The 22,119-nt window shown below is 37.1% G+C and overlaps 1 protein-coding gene and 1 long non-coding RNA gene across 10 annotated transcripts in view; one reads left to right on the top strand and one right to left on the bottom strand.

Annotated features, from left to right (window-relative positions):
- Window positions 1-2,964: 2,964 nt before the first annotated feature.
- Window positions 2,965-22,119, top strand: part of LOC113600497 (uncharacterized) — a 51,879-nt gene continuing 32,724 nt past the window's right edge. For 2 of the 5 annotated variants that reach the window (XR_008296172.1, XR_003421488.2), the window contains exons 1-2: window positions 5,894-7,595; window positions 8,459-8,537. This is a non-coding gene — a long non-coding RNA (uncharacterized LOC113600497). Of the gene's footprint in view, window positions 4,333-5,893; window positions 7,766-8,020; window positions 8,538-22,119 lie in introns of those variants that run through there. The other 3 variants (XR_008296171.1, XR_003421487.2, XR_008296173.1) reach the window with 2 other exon arrangements.
- PDE5A (phosphodiesterase 5A) overlaps window positions 12,860-22,119 on the bottom strand; it is a 140,589-nt gene continuing 131,329 nt past the window's right edge. For all 5 annotated transcript variants that reach the window (XM_027063535.2, XM_015077480.3, XM_027063532.2 and 2 more), the window contains 3 exons: window positions 20,620-20,694; window positions 19,121-19,204; window positions 12,860-17,504 (listed from right to left, as the gene is read on the bottom strand). In XM_027063535.2, the coding sequence (XP_026919336.1) occupies window positions 17,367-17,504; window positions 19,121-19,204; window positions 20,620-20,694 (297 nt within the window). In that variant the 3' untranslated portion in view covers window positions 12,860-17,366. The remainder of the gene's footprint in view (window positions 17,505-19,120; window positions 19,205-20,619; window positions 20,695-22,119) is intronic.

Here is a 22,119-nt window from a genome sequence, read left to right as displayed (position 1 = left end):
TGCACCTTCCCCAATATATGGCCCACCTAGGTCACGCTACAGGGAAGTTCACAGTTGACAAGTTCACCAGGACTTTAGTCATAGACCTTTAAAAATGAACATTTAATCAAGGAGACATTTGAGAAAAGAAATCTCTAATATGAAAGAAAGAGCAAAATAAATGGATGAAATTATTTTATATATATGTGGGAGGGATAAAACCTCAAAAATAAAAATAGAACTGTACCTATCATTAATATTTTCAGAGATGTAAGAGAATATATGTTTTTCTGGAACAAAAACGATGTCGTGAAAATTAAACAGAACCAGAAACAGCTCTTAGAAATTAAAAATATGATGGAAGAAATCAAATACTTAATAAAAGAGTTGGATGATAAAAGAACACCCCAGAAAACATTAAAAATACAAAGAAAAGATAAGGAAATTAGAGGAGTAGTCCAGGAGTTATGACATTTGAGAAACAGAAGTTCAGAATGTGAAAATGGAAAACAGAAGACAGGAAATCAATCATAAGGCAGGTAAGTCACAAGAAAATCCCCCAAATTGAAAGCTGATTATTTTCTATGTTGAACAGGCTCACCAAGTGCTTAGTAGAGTGGGTGAAAATGGGACAACACTCAGGCACAAAGTGAAATTTCATGTATGTGGGGAAAAAGAAAGAATTTTCTAAATTACTGTGATTTGGGGGGATAGGGTGAGATGGCAAGGACAGGTGACATCCATATCACAGCCATAATGGGTTTACATTTCTCAACAGCATCCTGGAAGTTAGATGATCAAAGAGCATTGCCTTCCAAATATGAACAAGATTATTGCTTATTTTTCTAATTTAGAATTCTAGCCTATCCAAACTATCAACTGAATATTGGGATAGAGTACAGATGTTTTCCTGTTATACACATCTCAAAAATTTTATTTCACAGGAAGAGAATCTGGAACACAGCTTGGTGACCTGTCTTAAAATGTGGTGGTCTTGAACCATCCTTTCTTTTGCGTTTCCTTCCCCTATTTCCTATTTTGGGCAAGATCTTCTATCCTAAAAACTTGAGTCCTACCCTGTCCTCCTTCCCCCAAAAGCCTCCCCCCCCCATACACCTTTAAACCATGAAAAAGCTGTAAACACTCCATTTCTCGTTCCTAGTATCCTGTGTCAAGACCATTCCTTGATGTGATTCATACTAATACACTTGTATTTGGATGGATCAACCCTACTTTAATCTCTAATCTTAGGGTAGAGAGAAGCAGAAGCAATGAGGGGAGCCTTCCATGTAGAGATAGGGTCTGGAGGCCAAGGAAGGGAAGATGAATGTATAATCCAAGTCACTCAGGAACTTTTATGCAGGTGCAAGAAACATATGTCAAAGTGGCCACAAGATTGTGAAATAGGAGATGAACTAATGAACTCCATGTTTACTGCTAGAAACCAAAGCTTTGTGTGAAATCTTGAACTTATGGGGGTGGGGTGGGGTAGGAAAGCTTGTACCTATCTGTTCTTTCCCTGATCCCTTCCCCCTCATTTCTGAACTGCAGGAGACTGAGCCCCCTTGGTCTTTAGTGACTACATCTCTGGGGGGTGTTTATGTGGCTGATTTTGCTGTGCCGGGTACTTCCTTTCCCATTTGCTATTGTTTTGTAACACACATGTTGACCCTTTCCCCTTCTCTTTTTACCCTGGGAAAATCCAATGAATAAATAAAAAGTTATTGGTAAAAAAAAATTATTTCATAAACATCCTAAGAAGCTGTTGGAGGACCAAATGTGCATCTAAAACTTAGTTTAAAAAAAACACACACACACCTTAAAATGGATTTAAAAAATGAGGGAAAATAATACCGAATACCTTTTTCGGAGTCGTGTATCTCCCTAAACCAGTGTATATAAGATTGCTGTAGACCTCATTTTCATCAATAATTATTTTTCTCTAAAAATTTGACGAGACTTATTGTAAACCTATCTAAGCCTGACAGGTCTTTTTTTCTTCTTTATGGGAAAATTTTAAAAGAGCAATTTAATTCCTTTAATTATAATAATATATACAATATAGTGGTATAAATATAATGTAATATAGTGTATATAATAATATCATGTAATGTATATATTATATATAATACTATAATTTATTTAATTATAATACTATACATATTTATATTTTGAATCCGTTTCAATGAATTATTTGTTTCTAAGGTGTTTTCTTTTGTCTGTTACCAAGATTTTTTTCACTAATATATTTAATCTATTTGTATTGGTTTTGTCTCCTCTTCTTTTTTTTTTTCATTTTGGTCATTGAACATGAAATATTTATTCAAACAAACCAATAACTAGAAAATTGCAAATTCAAATGACAATGTGATGAAATATTCTTCCCTCCAAATGTCTTCTCTTCATTTTGTATGTTGTAGGTCACACCAAAATGGCTGTTTTCCTCTGCACTTAGAGACTCTAAGAAACTTTATATATATGCAGTGTGTATGTATGCATATGTAACTCTTACTACAGATACAATTTATGTTTACTGTTGAAAATCTGAACATGCAGATATGCAAAAAGGAGACAGTAACCTTCAATAATCCCTTCATTTAAGAATTGCCACTATTCACATTCATTTTAGATTGGGTTCCCTGAAAAACAGACTTGAAGACAGATAATTCAGTGCAGTTTATTGGGGAGTGCTCTTGGGTAGCCACCTGTGAGTGAGTGAAGGCAGCAGGACTGGATGTGTGGGTGGGTGGGGTGGGGGGTGGGGGAGGAACTTAGTCTGCTATGCAAAAGCAGCAACGTCCTTGGCCAATCCTCTGAGGAAGTCTGAAACTGGAATAGCCCTTCAGAATTGTACCTCATTCAGACAAGGGGGTTGGGTCTTTGTTCGAACCCTCATTGTCCAGTGATAGGATGCAGGCTGCCCCTGGAGAGAGAGTGTAACCTCTGGGTACCAAACATATTTCTTCCTGCTCCCACGGTGTAAGAGCAACCCTATCTTTTGTTACCGTGGGTTAATTATTCCTGCCGGGATGGTAACTTCTTTCCTTGCCTATTGGCCTCTTGGGAAATAGGATTTCCTAACTCATAGAGGCCAGAGTTGGAGTGGGAAGTGGTAGCAATAGGGCAACTTTTACCTTTACTCTTTATTTCTCAGACCCATATATTCTGCCCATTGAAGACAGAGCACCCTATGATGGTTCTTAGTAAGTAGACATTGTATCCTGGAGGCTGATGCCTCACTCTTGCAGTGTATACCCATTTTTATTCCTTAGGCGAATTTCCGAATTTAGATTTGCTGACCAAATGGCCACAGTAAAATCAGCTTACAAAGATGAGAGTAAGTGTTCCTTCCTACATCTATCTAGGCCATGGCAAAAATACCCTGGGCTGTCTACAAATGCTCTTCTCCTATTCCATTCCAGATTGTTTGCTCTGCCTGGCAATTAGCACCCCTAAGTTAGTGCTTCCAAGGAACCTTGCCCTAGTATGGAAGAATGGATTCTGTCATGGAATTGTCCTGGCAAACAGCTTGTAAAATGAAGGATATAATTGTAGTTGGCGAATACAGAGTGAAGTATCAGTAAATACCGCACTATTCCATGATAGTTAAAATCTCCACTTGGGAATAATACATTATATATTTCAAGAAGAAAGCAGTCTGTTCTAAAAGAGGTCAGTTTGGCCAACCTGAAAATGGGAATACAAACTTCGCAGAAGACTGTTCTGACTTAGCCTAATGAATGATTAACTGGCTGAAATATCATTAAGGTTATGACTGTGTTGTATATCAAGCTTGTTTAGGGCAAATAAAACAGCACTTAGAGGATTGTGCTGAAATAAGCAGATTGCAGCAAATGCTGTTAGGCCTTTGCAATAAAATGTTTTCCTTAGCCTTTTTTTTCCTCTTGTAAGAGATAGCAAAAAAATTGATGATGGCTTTCTGTTTAATTGGGATGTATGGGGGTAACATGGAGGAAAGAGGTTTTTGGATGGAGAAAGAGGAATAGGTACAATAAACAGGGATCATCCGTGAGGACTCAGCTGTCCTTTGATCCCCATCTCCTTGTTCAGTGGTAGGAAAAGTGCATAATGATCCTCCCTCAGGACAACATAATTAGGATGTATGTCTGTGGGCCAACAAAGATGGCACAGGTGATGTATACACTGTGACCTCCATTGATCTGTTGGAAACAGCCACACGGGAAGGCCTGAAGTGCCCTTTGCTCAGAGACAGGTGGTGAGCTCATTGGGCTCCTTCTGCTGTGATAGCACTGTAGTGAGGAGAGCAGGGACTTTGAAGCCAGACCCGAGTTCATATTCTGGCTGTGCCACCTGCAAGCTGTGTGACTTTGAGTAAGTAACCTAACTTCCTCTGCCTTGTTTTCTGGTCTGAAAAATGGGGATAAAATTATCTACTAAATGAGATTGTTGTAAGAATAAAATGAGTTAGTGTATGGAAAAGGTCTAGCACATAGTTACTGCTCAATAAATGTTCGCCTCCTTCCCTCTACCCCGCTAGAAGGCCTTGCTATGCTGCAGGGAATTGTCCTCTGGTGATTCTATAGAAAAGTCCTCTTTAGGCATGAAATCACCCGCCAGTTGTGCCCAGGACACAGGCTTCGTGGCTCTTGGGGGCCAACTAAGGTACAGGGCTCTGCAGAAAGATGTTTCACCGTACCTATGACAGGACGGATGCCAGGGTCTCTTCCCTGGCCATGGCAGAGTTCTTTCCCTGAAGAGTTGGAATAACCCCATTCTCATGTGGAGTATACCCCAGGTTTTGAAGAGGCTCCAAACTAGAGGGACAAGGAAAGCCTAAGCCTGAGCAGAGAACCAACCTTACCCTAGATCTGGGCTTCTGATGAAAGCACTGCTAGCCTCACCTTCTCTTCTAAATCTCCTTTGAAATGCTTACTCTCCATGGTAGACTTGGAGCAGACTGCTTTACCTGAGGGATGCTTTTTGCAAGTCTTCCCCAGGGCCTCTTTCAAAGCTTGATTGATCCCTAGCTTCTGCTAATAAACCTCTGGTGTGGCAACCTGCAGGGATCTTTGCCCTCCCAAATTGCTCCTGGATATTGATTCAACCCATCAGGACACAGATGGTAAATCAGAATGAGAGCCTTTGCCCTTAACTCCCAGATCTAGAAACAATTTGATGAACTACGAGTAAGCAGTATTTATAACATATAAAATGTCAGCTCTCCCTTTGCCCCTCTCGGCCTGTGGCATGCCACATACAATTTGTCTTTGTTCCAACTGTGAGAGGACGTAATCTCGTCATTCTGGCCTGTTGCAATTAAGTGTTCTCAAAGCATATGATCAATGAGGAAGAGGAGGAGGACTGATAATAGACTAATCTTTCAAGGTCCTGCTTAAGCAATCATAGATAATATAGGAGAGGAAATTCTGGAAACCATCATTTTATGTATGTATGTATGCACCCCACAACATATTTAAAAAATTTTTAATTCCAGTGTAGTTAACATACAGAGTTACATTAGGTTCAGTATTAGTATAGTATGGTGATTCAGCAGTTCTGTATATTACTCAGTGCTCATCGAAATCAATGTATCTTAATCCCCTTCACCTATTTGACTCATCCCTCATACCACACTCCTTTCGTAACCATCTGCTTGTCTTTCTACAGTTAAGAGTCTGTTTTTTTTGGTTTGTCTCTTTTTCCCCTTTGTTCATTTGTTTTGTTTCTTAAATTCTACATATGAGTGAACCCATATGGTATTTGTCTTTCTCTGACTGGCTTATTTTGCTTAGCATTATACTCTAGATCCATCCATGTTTTTGCAAATGGCAAGATTTCATTCTTTTTATGGTTGAATAAGATTCCATTGTATGTGTATATATATATATATATATATATATATATATATATATACCACATCAAAATAAAAAGCTTCTGCACAGCAAAGGAAAACAAAAAACTAAACTAAAAGACAACCTACTGAATAGGAGAAAATATTTGCAAATGACATATCCAATAAAGGAGAAGTAATCAAAATATCTAAAAACCTTATAAAACTCAACACCCAAAAAGCAAATAGTCCAATTAAAAAATGAACAAGAGACATGAACAAACATATCTCCAAAGAAGAGCTACAGATTGCCAACAGATACATGAAAAGATGCTCTCAACATCACTCATCATCAGGGAAATGCAAATTATCACCTTACACCTGTCAGAATGGCTAAAATAAAAAACTCAAGAAACAAGTGTTGGTGAGGATGTGGAGAAAAAGGAACCCTTGTTCACTGCTGGGAGCACAAACCAGTACAGCCACTGTGGAAGACAGTATGGAGGTTCCTCAAAAGGTTAAAAATAGAACTACCCTAGGATCCAGGAATTTGCACTACTGGGTATTTACCCAAAGAATACAAAAACACTAATTTGAAGGGATACATGCACCCTGATGTTTATTGCATCATTATTTACAATAGCCAAACTATGGAAGCAGCCCAACTGTCCATCAATAGATTAATAAATGAATGGAAGCCATCATTATTATCCTACTTCTGTCCCTATTGAAATTCAATCTTAAAGCCCCCAGGTTTTTACTTTTCTCTTTCATACACAGGCAGAATATGTTGTACTTTTGTTGAGGTGAAAAATCCAAATAATTAGAACAAAGTTTTCAATGAGTTTGCTCTTCAAGCTTCTAGGATTCTCTCTAATAAAAGTGTCAGTTTAATCACTGAATCATTTTTTACATGGCTTTGTGTGGCTTTAATCTCGGGGTTGTAAGCAGTTAGAAGAAGAGAGCAATATTTTAGATCAGTGGTTCTCAAGCTTTAGAGTACATCAGAATAACCTGGAGGGCTAATACAAAACTCATTTTGCCCATCCTGACCCTCAGCACTTCAGACATGGTGCCTGAGCATCTGCATTTTTAATAGGTGATGCTGATGCTGATACTGCTGGCCCAGAACCCGGCTTTGAAAATTACTGATTTACATAATAAACACCTGAGCATTTGGAACTGTTAGAGAGCAGAACTATTTTGTAATGAAAAGTATAGCAGATTTGATGGGGGGAGTCTTGGGTTCAAGTGGCAAAATGCAGACTACAAGTGGTGAAGCAACTGAGTTTTCAAGACTCAGTTTCATCATAAAATCAGGAATGAAAATAATGCCTGTGTCACAGAATTGCGGGTAAGATGAGATAAGATCATGTGTGTGAAAGAGCTTGGTAAATGGCAAAGTACAATCTAAGTTTAACTCGTTCTGGATGTGCTTTCAGTAGTCAGTTTTTTCTTCTTAAGATTTTAACTTTTGGGATAGAAATCTTTCATCATTATCATCATCATGAAAATAGTAACAATAACCATGTCTCCCAGTCTCCCACTTGTGTACTTTTTGTGCTAGGCACTTAACACATTTTGTTTACATCTTTCAAAAGCCCCATAAAATCTATTTTATCATATAAATGTTTGCTTTCCTAAAAGGAATAGAGTCAGAATTTACATTATTTTTTGAAGATGGAGGAAGAGGCTACGATGTAAGCAATGCATGCAGTCTCTAAAAGCTCAAAAGGGCAGAGAAACGGCCTTTAGAAGGAATGCAGCGGTGCTAACACATTTTAGACTTCGGATCTCCTGAACTGTAAGATAATAAGTTTTAAGTGCATGCATTTCTGGTAATTTCTTACACCAGCAATAGGAGGCTAACACAATTAAAATTTTCAATGAAAAATTTAGAAGATTGGGTACAGAAGCGATGTTTACATTTTTCATTGTCCAGGCAGCGCATGTGAAAATCAGTTCACACTAGCAGTGTCTAGGTACCATCTCTTCTTTTTTTTTTTTAAATAATATTTTTTTTTCAAATTTTTAATGTTTATTTAGTTTTGAGACAGAGAGAGACAGAGCATGAATGGGGGAGGGGCAGAGAGAGAGGGAGACACAGAATCGGAAGCAGGCTCCAGGCTCTGAGCTGTCAGCACAGAGCCCGACGCAGGGCTCGAACTCACGGACCGTGAGATCATGACCTGAGCCGAAGTCGGACGCTTAACCAACTGAGCCACCCAGGCGCCCCGGTACCATCTCTTCTTATTCAGGTTCAGGAACAATTTTCTTGTGTATTTCATTGTCAAATGTGCTCCTCCTCCCTAATTTCATAATTTCCACTGAGAGAAAAAAAGAGCAACTCTGTTATACTCACAATGTTGTGGCTCTTTAGAACCTGTTGGTGTGAAAATAGTATCTTCTTGTTTTTGCAGTTCCCTAATACCATTTATTTATATTGGTTATATTATTAGTTCTGACGATGCCACATCCATTGTGCTGCTTATGAATACTGGCTGCCAGTGAGCTGATAGTCATCAGGTGATGATCATCATAAATGCAAGTCTTAGAATAGGCAGAAGAAAAATATGAACGATAATTTCTGGTCATGTTAAATTTACCTTTCAGAATTTTATAACACAAAATAGAACAACATACCTTACAACTATGCTTTTCTTCAAGTCTTTAGGCCGTAATCACTGCATTCCTGGGATCTCATTCAATGTTAGCTCGCTCCTGCCTTCTATACAGCCACTAGCACGTAAGTAAGAAGAATGCTCTGACTTGTACATTATGTCCCTCAAACAGCAGATGGACAGACTCAGGAAAGCGCAGATTTACCACATTGGTCAGAAGCAGGAGAGGCCATTGACTGAAGTGGCCCACTGATATTGTAGAATGACAGTCTAGAAAGACCTTACAGGAGATAGGCATAGCACTCTGAGAAAACCATGTGATGCTGGCTGGTGTGGAGCTTTGCAGAGATAGTTAGGTAAATAAGGTGTTTGAAGAACACGTATAGGTTGGAGAACATGTTATGGTTAAATGGGTTTGCTAAGTTACATTCCCTGCCTGAAACCCCAACCCTTTAGCAAGCTAGATCTTGAAACAGGCCACATAACCAGACACTTTTACCTAGGATTTCCAACTTACACTGGATTATATTGGGTTCGAAAGGTAAGGAAAAGAAACAAATTTCCAGCATTCACTGCTTTTTATTAGATTTACTTCACCCACTTAAGGGGTGTGGACTGATGTCTATGACCCTCCAGTTGGGTATTTGACTGAGTTGAGTTAGAGGTGGAACAAGAGGCTAAAAGTGTCATTTTAGAGGTGTTCCTTCATTTGGAAAGACAAGAGTAAAAAATTGATTCCTCCCAACAGCCTCAATCAAAGAACTCTATTGTCTGAATTTCATGGGGATCTGATGCTACTCTTGTGGCTTCTGACTTCAGGCATTGTGAATTGCTTCAATTCAGTTCTTTCAAAAGTTTCAGCTTTCCTTGGAGAACCATTACCCATTTACCCTGTTTCCTGCTTGCGTGGGCATTAAATACCCTTCATTATATATATCTGCAAATATTCCTTGGTCTGACAAAGTATCAGTTCACATGCTTACTCATTTGATTTTTAATTGGCTTTATTTTGGCCTCTGGTGATTTCTCTTTCTTAAGAGTTCAAACATACATTTGTTGAAGCACATTTGCTTTATTTTATACATTTATAAAGATCTATACATCATACCAATACTTTATAAATAGTTTTAATCTTCATCATTCATAACTATAAAACCAGTAAGTATTTAAATAAATAAATAAATGACGGGAAAACTTTCAAGTTCCCTAGTCAGCTACCTCTAGGTCTGCACACATACTGTTTCTTCTGCCTGGAATGTTCTTCTCCCTTTTCACTTGGCTAAACCAGGTATCATACTCTGAAGGAAGCCAACTGTGAACCCTCAAGTTTGAATTAAGTACCTCTACTTCCCACCCTCAATGCACAGACCGGAGATCATTGTCCCTTGTGTGTAGCTTCCATTGGACTAGAAGCTCTGTGAAGCCAGGCCTTTTAGTTTACCTCTGCTTGGGTTGAGAATGAAATGTTTGTGAGTGAATGAAGGAACATCTTTGGTTGACTTTTGTTTGCCTATTTATTTTTAAGTGCAAATCCTTTCTCCTCCATAAGACTGTTGGCCTCTAGCCTTTATGACTTTAGCTTTGTAGCAATATGGTACAATTCCCACCGGGAGTAATGCCACCAATGGTTATCAATTTATTAATGAAAGTCTGGTAGCTAACTTATTTTTCACAGCAGGAAACAAGTATTTTTTCCTAAGATACTGTTTTGTTCAGCTTGTTTTTTCATGTTAAATTTTACCTCTTGTCCAGCTGAGAATGTCTAAAAACACTATATTGATTTTTGTTTCCTTTCAGTGGAATTACCTTCCTGTTTCTTTATAAAAATATCAATTTTATGTCAAGTGGAAAATTATGGAAATCTGTTCTTTCACTCAGTATTTGTTGAGTACCTTCAAAGTACAAGGAAGATGCAGAGATGCTGGTAGGTTAGGAGGGCTGTGTGATTCAAGGTGTCATAGGGCACAGGAGAATCAAATATGTTTGAAGGCCAAGGGGATGGAGCTAGAATAGAAAAAAGAGAAACAGAGGTTTCAAGAAAGAGGAAATAATGTAGGACATAATCGTCCCTTCATCTCCCAAGAAATCTGTAACTTATTCTAACAGACTCAGTAGAGCACTCTTAGAAACCACTCCTATTGGCTTGTGTGAATGAGGGGAGAGAGAGGGGGAGAGAGAGAGCATGAGCACATGTGAGCAGAGCAAGCAGTTGTAGCTGAAGCAGTCATTAACCATGTTTTATGCCTTTCTTCCTTGGGTTATGCAGATCAGTGAGACCAGAGAATTCCTGAATTTCAGAGAGCTGATTGGTAAAAGGAGAAGCTTATTTCTTACAGTAATATGCTAGACAGACATACAGGAATATGTCAGATAAAGCCTAAAACACTCCTGTTGGGTAAGGGGAAACAGTGATATGAAGTGAAATATGGCTTTAAAAGTAATCAGTGTTGGGGATATTAAGGTTGAAAGCTCTTGTGGCAGTCTACGTTTATTGCTTCCCCCCCTGCTGCCCCCCACTGTCTGGCTATGCAATCTTATCCCTTACATGGTGATTTAGAAAGAAGAATCCTAAAAAGTGCCATTGAGATTGCTGTTAGATGATTGAGAAAGTCAACTTAGTTCTGTATATTTTACACACACACACATACACACACACACACTTAAAATAAGGCAAGACAGAAATCATGCATATAATTCGTCAGATTTCTTTTGGTTTCAAATAATTATTTAGATTCCATTCATACCTTTTGTGCATATTTATTTTGAGGAAGTGGTTTGTGAACAGGAAACATAGTTTTTGTTTGTTTGCCAAGGCTGAACATAGCTTAAAATCAGAGAATATTCTCTGCAAGTTCAAAGAGTTTCTGTGAATTTAATGTCATGTGCCTTAAACATAAAAAATCATATTGTGACACTTGCATATATCAAACATAGGAATCCCGGTTTGCTGAGAAGGCAGCACAGTTAATAGCAAGAATGTGAGTTGAAGAGAATTGTCATACAGCTTTCGTTTTCTGCAAAATGGGATGCTGTCTCCATGGATGGAATATTGAGTATCAATCAGAGCCTTCAGATGATCAGTTATTGTTTGGAGGACATCTTGATGAAATGATCACTGAACAAAGAGCAGTAACCAAGAATTAATTCTCTATTGATTATTTCCATTTTGTTTTTCTTTAGCTAGTAAAAATATTTTAAAAAGCAGTTTGGGTGGCTCAGTCTGTTAAGTGTTTGACTTCAGCTCAGGTTGTGATCTCACGGTTCATGAGTGAGTGTAAGCCCCACGTTGGGCTCTGTGCTGACAGCTCAGAGCCTAGAGCCTGCTTCAGATTCTGTGTCATCTCTCTGCCCCTTCTTGGCTCATGCTGTCTCTTCTCTCTCTCTCACAAATAAATAAACATTAGAATAAAAAAATTTAGGGGCTCCTGGGTGGCTCAGTCAGTTAAGTGTCTGACTTGATTTCAGCTAAGGTCATGATCTCACACTCCATTTCAGGCTCTGCACTGTCAGTGTAGAGCCTGCTTGGGATTCTCTCTCTGCCCCTCTCCCTGCTCATGCTCTCTCTCTCAAAAATAAATAAACATTTTTAAAAATTAAAAAAAAAAAAAGCAGTTTTATTCATTGTACCCAGTAGGGGGGGAGTACTTTAAATAAAACAGAAACTCTCATGCCCCCTACTGGTCAGAAAATCTAAACTATTATTTTACATGAGCTTTCATTTTATTTTTGTCTTTAGTTTTGTGAATTAGGTATAGCCTAGATATTATGTCCCACATGAAGAGGACTTGTCTAGGGCTTGTCATATTAGCAAAACTAAATAATGAATCAGATATTCTGAATTTAATTATACCCTCACACCTCTACATTAGCAGTACTGAAACAGGGTGGTATCTGGGATTTTGTGAAGGTGGGACATTAGCTATTCAGATGAACTATAGGAAAATTAACAGTAAAAACCCAAACAAAACCAAACCTGCTGGGTGAGGTAAATCTTCTCTCTAAAGCTTGTAGATAGCCCATTTGATCCACTAAGAATGGATTTTGGAACTTTTACAATTAAAACTCAAAGAAAGAACTAAATGGAATAAATACCTGCTTTGAAACCAGACAGGTCTAGGCTCGAATCCAGCTCACGCCATTTGTCAAGTATTTAACTCCTAAGTCTTAGCTCCTTATGCAACAGTAAGCAGGTAATCATCACCCTCCAGAGAGCTGTTACCGACTTGAAGCACAGGAAGTATGGAAAATGTTGCCTTCAAATTGGTAGCAAAGGATGTTAATAAAAAGAAGACTATTACTGAGAGGAGTCTTGACTAAGGAAAGGGTTTGATTAAACCACATTTTCTCAGCTAATATGACCAAAGGCTAGCCTGCCTACAGTCTCTCAAAGCATTGGACCCATCCTCCCTGCCTAAAATTCCCCTAATAATCACACAGTAGTCATACCTACTTATTCATTCTTCTTTTTATTCTTACAAAGCATAGCAAAATGAGTAAACAACTGACAGGTGAAGAGTTTGCACAACAGAAGATCACTCTGACCATCTCTTGATTTTATAGAGATCACAGGTAGGGAAGTGTTCCTTTAAAGTGATTTTGTCATGGAAGAGTCATCTGACATGGTTCTCATGGTGGGGAGAGGAAAGACAAGAAATCAACACTCACAATTATTTAAAAGGACTTTAAAGCTAAACATAATATACACAGTAACTCCTTTATCCTAGTACAAAAATAGTGCCAGAAACTATATATTTGTTCAAATATATTGAAAAAGGTATAAGAATACAAATAGATATTAACAGTGGCTAGTGATGATCCATAAGGTTTTCTTTTCTTAAACCGTAATAGAAATTTATATTTTCAACTATTTACACTGCTTTCAATGACATTTATTAAGACATGTTTACACAGGCTTTTGAGAAGCATATGGAAGGGCCAAGTGAGCTTTAATACTTTCTTCCTTGCTCCCTGTGGTGGAGCAGAAGGGGTCCAAAACTGTGCACAATTTAACAATCTAAGAGAACTCTGAGTAAGCTCTACCTGGCTAGCAAATGGGAAAAAAACCTATATAGTAGAATACATGACTCCTTACTTAAGGTGTTCTGTAAGCTATCAACAGGCTAAATCATCCATACTTGTTAGAAGGCAGGATGTTCACAGACAGATTCTTAGTAAGTTCCAGGTAAAGAAGATCCTTGAGGGGGAGGGTGCAGGGGCGGGGCGGGAGAAGGTCCTCAGAAAACTGTATAATATGTATTTTATAGATGAAAATGAAAGTGATATAACGTACCCTATATTTTCATGTTCAATTGGCAGGATCAGAAGCTGGTAAGTCTCTTATCCAGCACTTCCTGCAGACTGTGAGCTCCTTGAGGTCATTGCTCTGTCTCTTTGGCTGAACACAGTGCCTGACATGTCGCAGGGACTCGATAAAAGGTGGACTGTTGCATGTCTAATACTGAGATGTTAAATTATACCACCTCATTTTAACTACAGTTGTTCACAGGAGAGGACAGCAATTACACCTTTTCCTCCTCTCTTCTTAAAATCACTCTTGTAAACAAAACAAAGCAAAACAAAACAAGAGCACTGCTTGTGATGACCTATAAAGTGTTAGGAGTAAAATCTGGTGGAAAACACAGGAAAACTGAAAGTCAAACTGGAGTAGGTCTAACATTTGTGCTCTATGCTAAAGATAAAGGCACTTCCACTGCTAGGCAAGAATACATCTGTGACCAGTTTCCTCCCAGAACCCAGTATTTCCAGTATATTTTCATACACTTTCTTATCTCAGTACTCTTATTGAAGGAAACTATTCTTTATGATTAAGAGATCAGTGGTGACAACACCACTGTCCAGAGTTTGTACCTTGAGACAAGGTGCTCAAAATCTCACAGTAACTGGTGATGCACATGAGAAGCCAAATAAATGTATTGTCTTGTTTTCAATCTTCAAAACAGGAAATGACATGTGGAATGAGATACCATGCTCTGTAGCCCAATATCCCACTTCTGACACTGGTCTCCAAGACCCACTAGGGCTTACACAGTAGCTGCCCTCTGTGACATTCTCCTTGAAGACAAAGGCTTCACCCAAACATAACTCCTTTAACAGCCCAATGTGTTCAGGCACACAGAGGTTAAGTGACTTACACAAGTTCACACAGGACTGCGACTGGCAAGCGTCAGTCTTGTGAAAAATAGAAGGCCGGACAATTTTATAGAGATTTTTAAACAACTTAGTATAATAGTGGGGACTTTTGGAGCTAAAAATTGAAATGAAATGGTATGTCATTCAGTTATAACTATCACAAAACTACTTTAATCCAGAAAAAGAATAACTTCTTGCTAGTTATGGGTAACAGAAATATACAGCAGGATGAGGGAGGACTATATATATATATATATATATATATATATATATTCCCACTATGTGTATGTATATATATATATTCCCACTAATATATATATATATATATATTCCCACTTGAGAAGATACTGGGAAAAATATTCATGTAAGAACTAAAGCTTTGATTTTGCCTCTGTACCAGATATTAATCTATGTATGGAATGATTTTCCTAAAAATTAAAAATTATTTGCACCAAATAACTGGTCCTAAAGAAGTACTCTTCTTAGAAGAACTAAAACTTCCAACAACAAAATAGGCATGGTACTACCCAACTTCTTTTAATTGCTAAACTAGTAAAGTAAAATAAACCACTGTCTAAAGGTAAACCAAACAATTTCTAATCTAAATATATCTCCTTGCTTGTTAAAATGACACACATACAAAACCTCCATACATCTCAGTGGCATAGATTAGATGGAGCTAAACAAACTACTAAAGTATATGATTACAGATTTTAGCATAACTGCTAAATCACAATGTGTATGATGTAAAGGTCATTAAAGACTGCTATTCTTTAAACAATTTTTCTATACTAAGGAATTATGTATGCATGCATAGGGGGATACCAGTATATAGATATGTTATTTTAGTAACAGCCTGTGTAATTTACACACCAGTGCCACCAAGAGGCAATCTTATAGATCTCACCTATATGACATCAAATAAAAATCGAATAACATCCTGAAAATACAAGTATTACAACAATAATACATATGGAAACAAACAGCTGATAACATTCTATACTAGCCTTTACCACTACAAAGTAATGGCAATACAATTTGTTTTGCCCTTTTTTTTTTTTTTACCTGTATGGTAAGAAGTAAGTCACATTATGTAAGATACACTCAGAATTTTAAAAACTTAATGAATAAGTTGAATTTTAGGCAGTTTAGAGAAAAAAAAAGGTGTTTCAGAATGCTGAACCATGGCCCCAAGAGATTTGCTATCCAATTTAGTGATAGCTAAAAACTCAGAACCTGTTTTTTGGGAAGGGGGGTGGTTAACAATTCAGACAAATATTTCTCTTCCTACTCTGCCCCAGTCCAAACATTTCCACGTATTTGGAACAGATTTTCCTTTCTTGAACCAGTTGTTCAATTCATTATCTACTTCTCCAGTACTGAATAAATGTGTATTTATGGCACATGTGTTCAATGGGAATCCATTCAAAAGGACTCAAATCTAACTAAGACAATGTTAACATTTTCTAAATGTACTAAAAGCTAAATGAAGTGAATACCAACAACTATAAGCTCAGGGTCAACAATTAGCATACATAGCCAAACTTCTGTGATTCTAATTGACTAGTCCTATAAACTGAAATTGGGCAGTTTCTCAACTGCAAACTGAATACTCTTAAGTTTATTCAGGCCTAAGCTTTCTTATCTTACAGTGCTCCCTCAATTTAATTTTGACCCTGATATCAAGGATGGCCCTTTGCTGTTTATATAATTAAAACTATTCTCTATACTTCCTTTGACAAAGAAAAATAATGGTTCATTTTACCTTTTATCTGCAGTCATATCTCACCTCAGGTCAGTGTTCCAGTTATCGCTTTTTTTTTTCTCAATTTTCTCTTGAGACTTAAACTGTTCACTTATAAACTATGGTTTGTAAGAAAAACAAGTTATTTAAAAAAGGAAGTTCAATGTTCAAAACACTCACTGACTCATAAGAGTCTTCCAACAGAATGTTTCCCTTCACTGACAGATACGGCCATTCCATTTCTCGATCACATTCATCCCTCAGTAAAGTCAGTGACCGTGAAGTCAGTGAAATCAGTGTCTTCTCCTATGGTTTCCCCTGCTTTCCATCAGATGGGTCAGATTTTATGGGTAGTCTCTGGATAAAATGTATGTGAAATGAAAGAGTTCTCCCCTTCCTGCTTCCTGCTCACTAACAAAAACAGCAAATCTATTAAACAATACCTTTTCTTTACAATACTGCCTTCTAGTACTTTCCATCTGTTTCAGAGTTTTAGCTTTTTTTGTTAATGCAAAACATTGCTGACAAATAGTATCCTTTCATCTTAAAATCCACTCAGCCAACAACACTTTATCTTTTGAAAGTTTTCAATGTCACAGAATACATTCAATTTTCTCCTAGCCTATTTTTGAGAAAAAAAAGATTCCAAACATTCTTTACAAGATTGATAATTCAGAAAACACAAAAACAATTATTTAAAATCCCCAAGCAAAAAACCCCAAAAAACAAAAAACAAAACCCCCAAAACAACGAATAACAAAACAATCTCAGTGCAAGAATTCAACTTGCACTTTGCAGTACACAAAGTATCACAAACAGCGCTCTTATCCATGTGCTAAGAGTGGGTATCATTGATAATCTCAGATCAGTGGCATAAAACAAATATACAGAAAATATGTAATAGTCCCCTAAAAACATTTCATGCTATGTTCTTAAAAGTTGTGCAAAAATAAAAATACAGCAGTGGCAAAGTATACACTAAATCTGTACAGTGTGTGGCAAAACTAGACATATGCAGAATACACCATCTGTAAACTTCAACTCTGCTTGAATAGGCCACTCAGTTCCGCTTGGCCTGGCTGCTTTCCCCATTAATCAGCATTTTCTCCTGCTGTTCTGCAAGAGCCTGCCATTTTTGCCTGTTCTTCCTGCAGCCATCCAGCAAAGGGAAACAGTCCTCAGAAACGTGGGTCAAGGCCTAAAGAAGAAAAAGAAAGCAAACTAGAAAGCAGCGAGGAAATAAGCCCTCTCCCCAGGCCTATTTCAAAGAGTCACATCTCACACTCATTTCAGAAGCAGACCCACTGCTGGGGTTTTCACAAGTGTGTGCACACAGCCTGAGCCACTCGGGCACCCTGTTTTGTGTTTTCTATAAAATAGTTTTATACAATGTATTTAAATACACTTGTATTCAAGATTATAATAAAGATTGATTTATAATTCTGCATGGTATTATTCTTTACCAACTATAATGCCATACATATTTAGATACAAGAATGTTCACTGCAGTTTTCTTTGAAATAGAGAAACTCTGAAAATAACATAAATACTCAACAACAGGGTTAGGTATATTATGTTACTATTTTGCAGGCTTTAAAAGTACATTATGATGAAGGGGCGCCTGGGTGGCTCAGTCAGTTAAGTGTCCGACTTCAGCTCAGGTCGTGATCTCACGGTTCCTGAGTTCAAGCCCCGCATTGGGCTCTCTGTTGACAGCTCAGAGCCTGGAGCCTGCATCAGATTCTGTGTCTCCCTCTCTCTCTGCCTCTCCCCCACTCACGCTCTGTCCCTCAAAAATAAATAAGTGTTAAAGAAATAAAACAAAAAATACATTATGATGTAATATGAATTACAAAAAGCAAATTTAAGTGAAAAATATGAAAATGTCATAAAGTATATACAGTGATATATTAACAGTAGTGTCTTAGTAGAATTATAATTCTCTGACTTTTCTACGGTGAGAATATTATTACTTCTATAATATAATACTTATAAATAAATGTAGTAAAAGTACAAATCAATATTACATAGAATTTAACATCAGATTCAAATGAAATAAATCCTTGCACACATATGAAATGTAAGATTAAACCATCACTGAATTGTGAAAATGTCTGGATTAGAAGATTCTAGGGTTTGAGTTTTGACATTGTATGATAACTCTATGATAAATGCTGTCTTCCCAAATAATTAAAGCTGAAGACAGTTTCCTATTCAAACTTTTAAAAACAAGGATAGTGTCTGCTTTCTGTATTTTGGGCATGAACATCTAAACTAGTAAACCAGATGTTTTAGGGAGAATATCTTTACCTAAAAAATAAAAACTCCAAGCCAGTAGGTGCAAGGAAATGGGACCCTGTAATATTTTTCCAGCTACCTTCTTTTCATCATTATAAAATTTTCCTTGACAATATGAAAATTACACTATAAGATGAGAAAAAGTTGGATATTTTTTTTTCTTTATTGAGGCCTAAACTTAGAAGAATATGCTGACATAATGTATGCAGAGTATACCTCCTTAAGGTAGCACTGGCATATAATTCTTTTAAGTGTTCCTACACCAATTTGCTAGTCTAGCACACAGTGGGCACTCAACAGATAGTCACACATTGATGAATTAACGTTTTTGAAAAAAATCAAATATAAAATGTGTTCCTTGTTCAATGCAAACAGCATGTTCATCAGCCAAAAAAAAAAAGAAAAAAGAAAAAGAAAAAAAAGAAAAAGGCCTAGTGTTAATCGCTTCAATTTACTTGAGGTTTTAATTCATAACACAGTCTAAGTTTAGCAAGTCTAGTGTTTTTGTATAAATACCTCATATAGTTGCAAGCAGATGGCATCTATGAACCCAACTTGCATACTTGGGATTTTGTTTTTCTTCTCCCTGTTCATCAGGTCCTGAAAACACAAACACAGAAACACACACACACACACACAACACACATATCTGCATTTACTTAAAGAACACAATGCAAGTTGGCTCCGAAAACATGAATCACCAGGTTAGCTGATGAAGGCCTGATACCTGCTTGTCTCCTTCCTTTGCCAGCCTCCTGCATTCCCTGCCAGCACTGTGCTCAGAAAGGCCCTGATTCTCTCTGTCTTGTTCATCCTGGCTGACTTTTCCCACACTACCCTTGGAATTCATCACTACTCTAGAGTCAACCACTGACCTAGAGCTGACCACCGACCTAGAGTCAACCACTGCCCTAGAGTTGACCACTGACGTGTATTTGGAGAACACACAGGCTTTGAATTGTCTATTGATGTGGAATCAAACACCCTCAGCTTTGTGGGGGAAGCCACTCAGGCCACAGCTGATTACAATTCAATCCACACAGAGAGCCTTCTTAGTGACGATTATGCAGATGTCATTCTGCTTATTCCCAGGAGGTCATGGCTGGAGCACCAGACAAGCCCAGCACTCCCATGGGAAGCAATGAGTCTGTCACAGTACTTGTTTAAAATGAAGCAAATTCTCCATTAGCTGTTAGCATTACTCTGCTACCCACGACTTTCTAAGAAGATTCTGAGCTTCTGAACGAGCCTACCATTACATTACAGGACACTGAGCTAATTGTGAAAGACTAGTGAGACAGAAGATGTGCCCAGCTGAGACTAAAGAGCAGAGTGGATGAAACTGTACACACAGAAAGGGGGTCATAACCATGTCCCATTTAATATGGGCTCAATAAATGTCCATTTGAATTAAAAAAAAATGACCGTGGTTCATTTTCAGGAAAAACTCATTCCAAAACCTAGAGATGGTTTGAGAAGGGTCTTCTTCTTGTCTGTGAGATCCAAACTCTATGTGAACAAGGCAGTATCAAAAACCTTTAAAATCTGTGCCCTTCAACACAGCAATTCTGGGAATTTATCCTAACAAGATAATGAAAAATGGCACAGAAACACTTAGCAACATAGATGTTTATCAAAGTGCTACTGGTAATAGTGAACACTGCAAACATTACCCCAAAGGTAGTGGATAGACTATGGCTGCATCTATTTCAGATAATCACTAGAAATAATAAACATAAGACCATTTGTCAGAATGAAACGTAGCTTATGATTTAAATTTAAATAGAAAAACAAATTACAAAAAAAGTAGGTACAATATGATGAACCAAAGAGTCTTCTTTTATTTGCTTATATTTTCTGTAATAAACACATAAAATTCTTTTAATAAGAAAAATGCTTTAAAAAATAAAATGAAAAGAAATTGTATTCTCAAGGAAAGATCTCATAAAAGTGTTAAGAAGTCCACAATCACAGATATATTGAAATAATTCCTACCAACAAGGTCTCAGACTTACAGCAGGCTCTATGTTGAGTTCTTTTCTCTCTCTGTCTCCTTGGTCAAAAAATTCAGTTGCTACAAGTTCTGCTATCTGAAATAAATGACCGATTAAGTTTTGGCAGTTAACTCTAGAACTCTATATATAGCATATAACTCTAGAACAGAGAATAGAATAGAGACTTTGAGTAAAGATAATAAAATCTATCAAATCTAGCTTCAACCACATTAGCAAAATGGTAATAGAACAATAATGAGTAATGGAAATTATATTTTATTTGCTTTTAAATATGTATCTAATCACAAAGGCTAGAGTTTGTAATCTGAAATTAGGCAGAAAAAAGCAACATGTTATTTCAACTTCAGCAGTTAGTGGGGAAAAGGCCGTGTATGCCCATCTGTATGCATAAGCAATGATATTTATTAAGCACCTGTTATACCAGCTGCTGTGAAAACCAGTTATCAAATAGCTGCATATATTGTGATTGATTGCTGTGCCTTTTAAATTGATTTTAATCTACATTACATTCTCTTCTCTTTTAAAAAAATTTCCTTATAATTTTTTTTGTTGCTGTTAAATAAACTGGTTGTTTATCCTGTAGTTTCCCACTATCTGGATTTTGCTGACTGCATTCCTATGATGACAATTACTGTTTCTCTGTGCCCTATTTACATACAATGGTAATGAGATCTAGAGACTTGATAAGACTGACCGAATTTTTTTTTTTTTATTTTTTGACTACTTCATAGGCAATGCTGTGTACTTCCATTAAGAGCTATACAATGCCCGGCTGCCTCTCTTTTTGTGATATTAGCAACCATTAATGATCTTTGTCTAGTAGATCTGCTACCTTAAGGGCTGCAAAAAGGTGATATTCAAAGTAGTCATTCCTTTTTGTTTTATTAGTTGAAATACAATAAAAAGGAAGTTCCCCACATCAATTATTTAGTTTCCCTAAAGTACAATTTGTACAAGAAAAGCAGGAGATTAAAAAAAAAAAAAAAGCAAAGCAAAGCAGGAGAAATGTTTGATTTTCTCCACTTTAATTACCATTAAAAAAGTAACATGGTTACCAAGCAACTATCAAAGATGACCAGGGAAGATTTTATTTTATTATTTTTATTATTATTTTGAACTTTTAAATTTAAACATGTTTAATGTATTTTAATCCTTACTGATATCAGATTGTTCCATTTTGGCCACTGGGAGGCTATAAAGTTGGCATCTCTGTTCTTTTGACAGAATCCTATCAGTCTTTGAAAGCTTCCCTGCTTTCTGATAGAATAAGATGCTCTAGGCTCATTGTATACATTTCCTGCTTTAAAACTGCTATCAGCCATTTCTTTGTTGGAGCCCTTGTTCCTTTAATGAGATACTTAGAAACCTCAGTATGGGCACTAGGTTTGTTCATTACTACCAGTATTTGTAAGCCCTTTTAGAGGATGGAGCTAGGACACAACAGAAGTTCATACAACATTTCAATTCAAATTCAGGACTACAGTGTTTTTGCATAACCTA

Source organism: Acinonyx jubatus, chromosome B1, assembly GCF_027475565.1.
Source record: "Acinonyx jubatus isolate Ajub_Pintada_27869175 chromosome B1, VMU_Ajub_asm_v1.0, whole genome shotgun sequence".
Taxonomy (NCBI): Eukaryota; Metazoa; Chordata; class Mammalia; order Carnivora; family Felidae; genus Acinonyx; species Acinonyx jubatus.
Note: the sequence above shows the minus strand (reverse complement) of the source record. Positions and strands in the feature narration are given on the sequence as shown.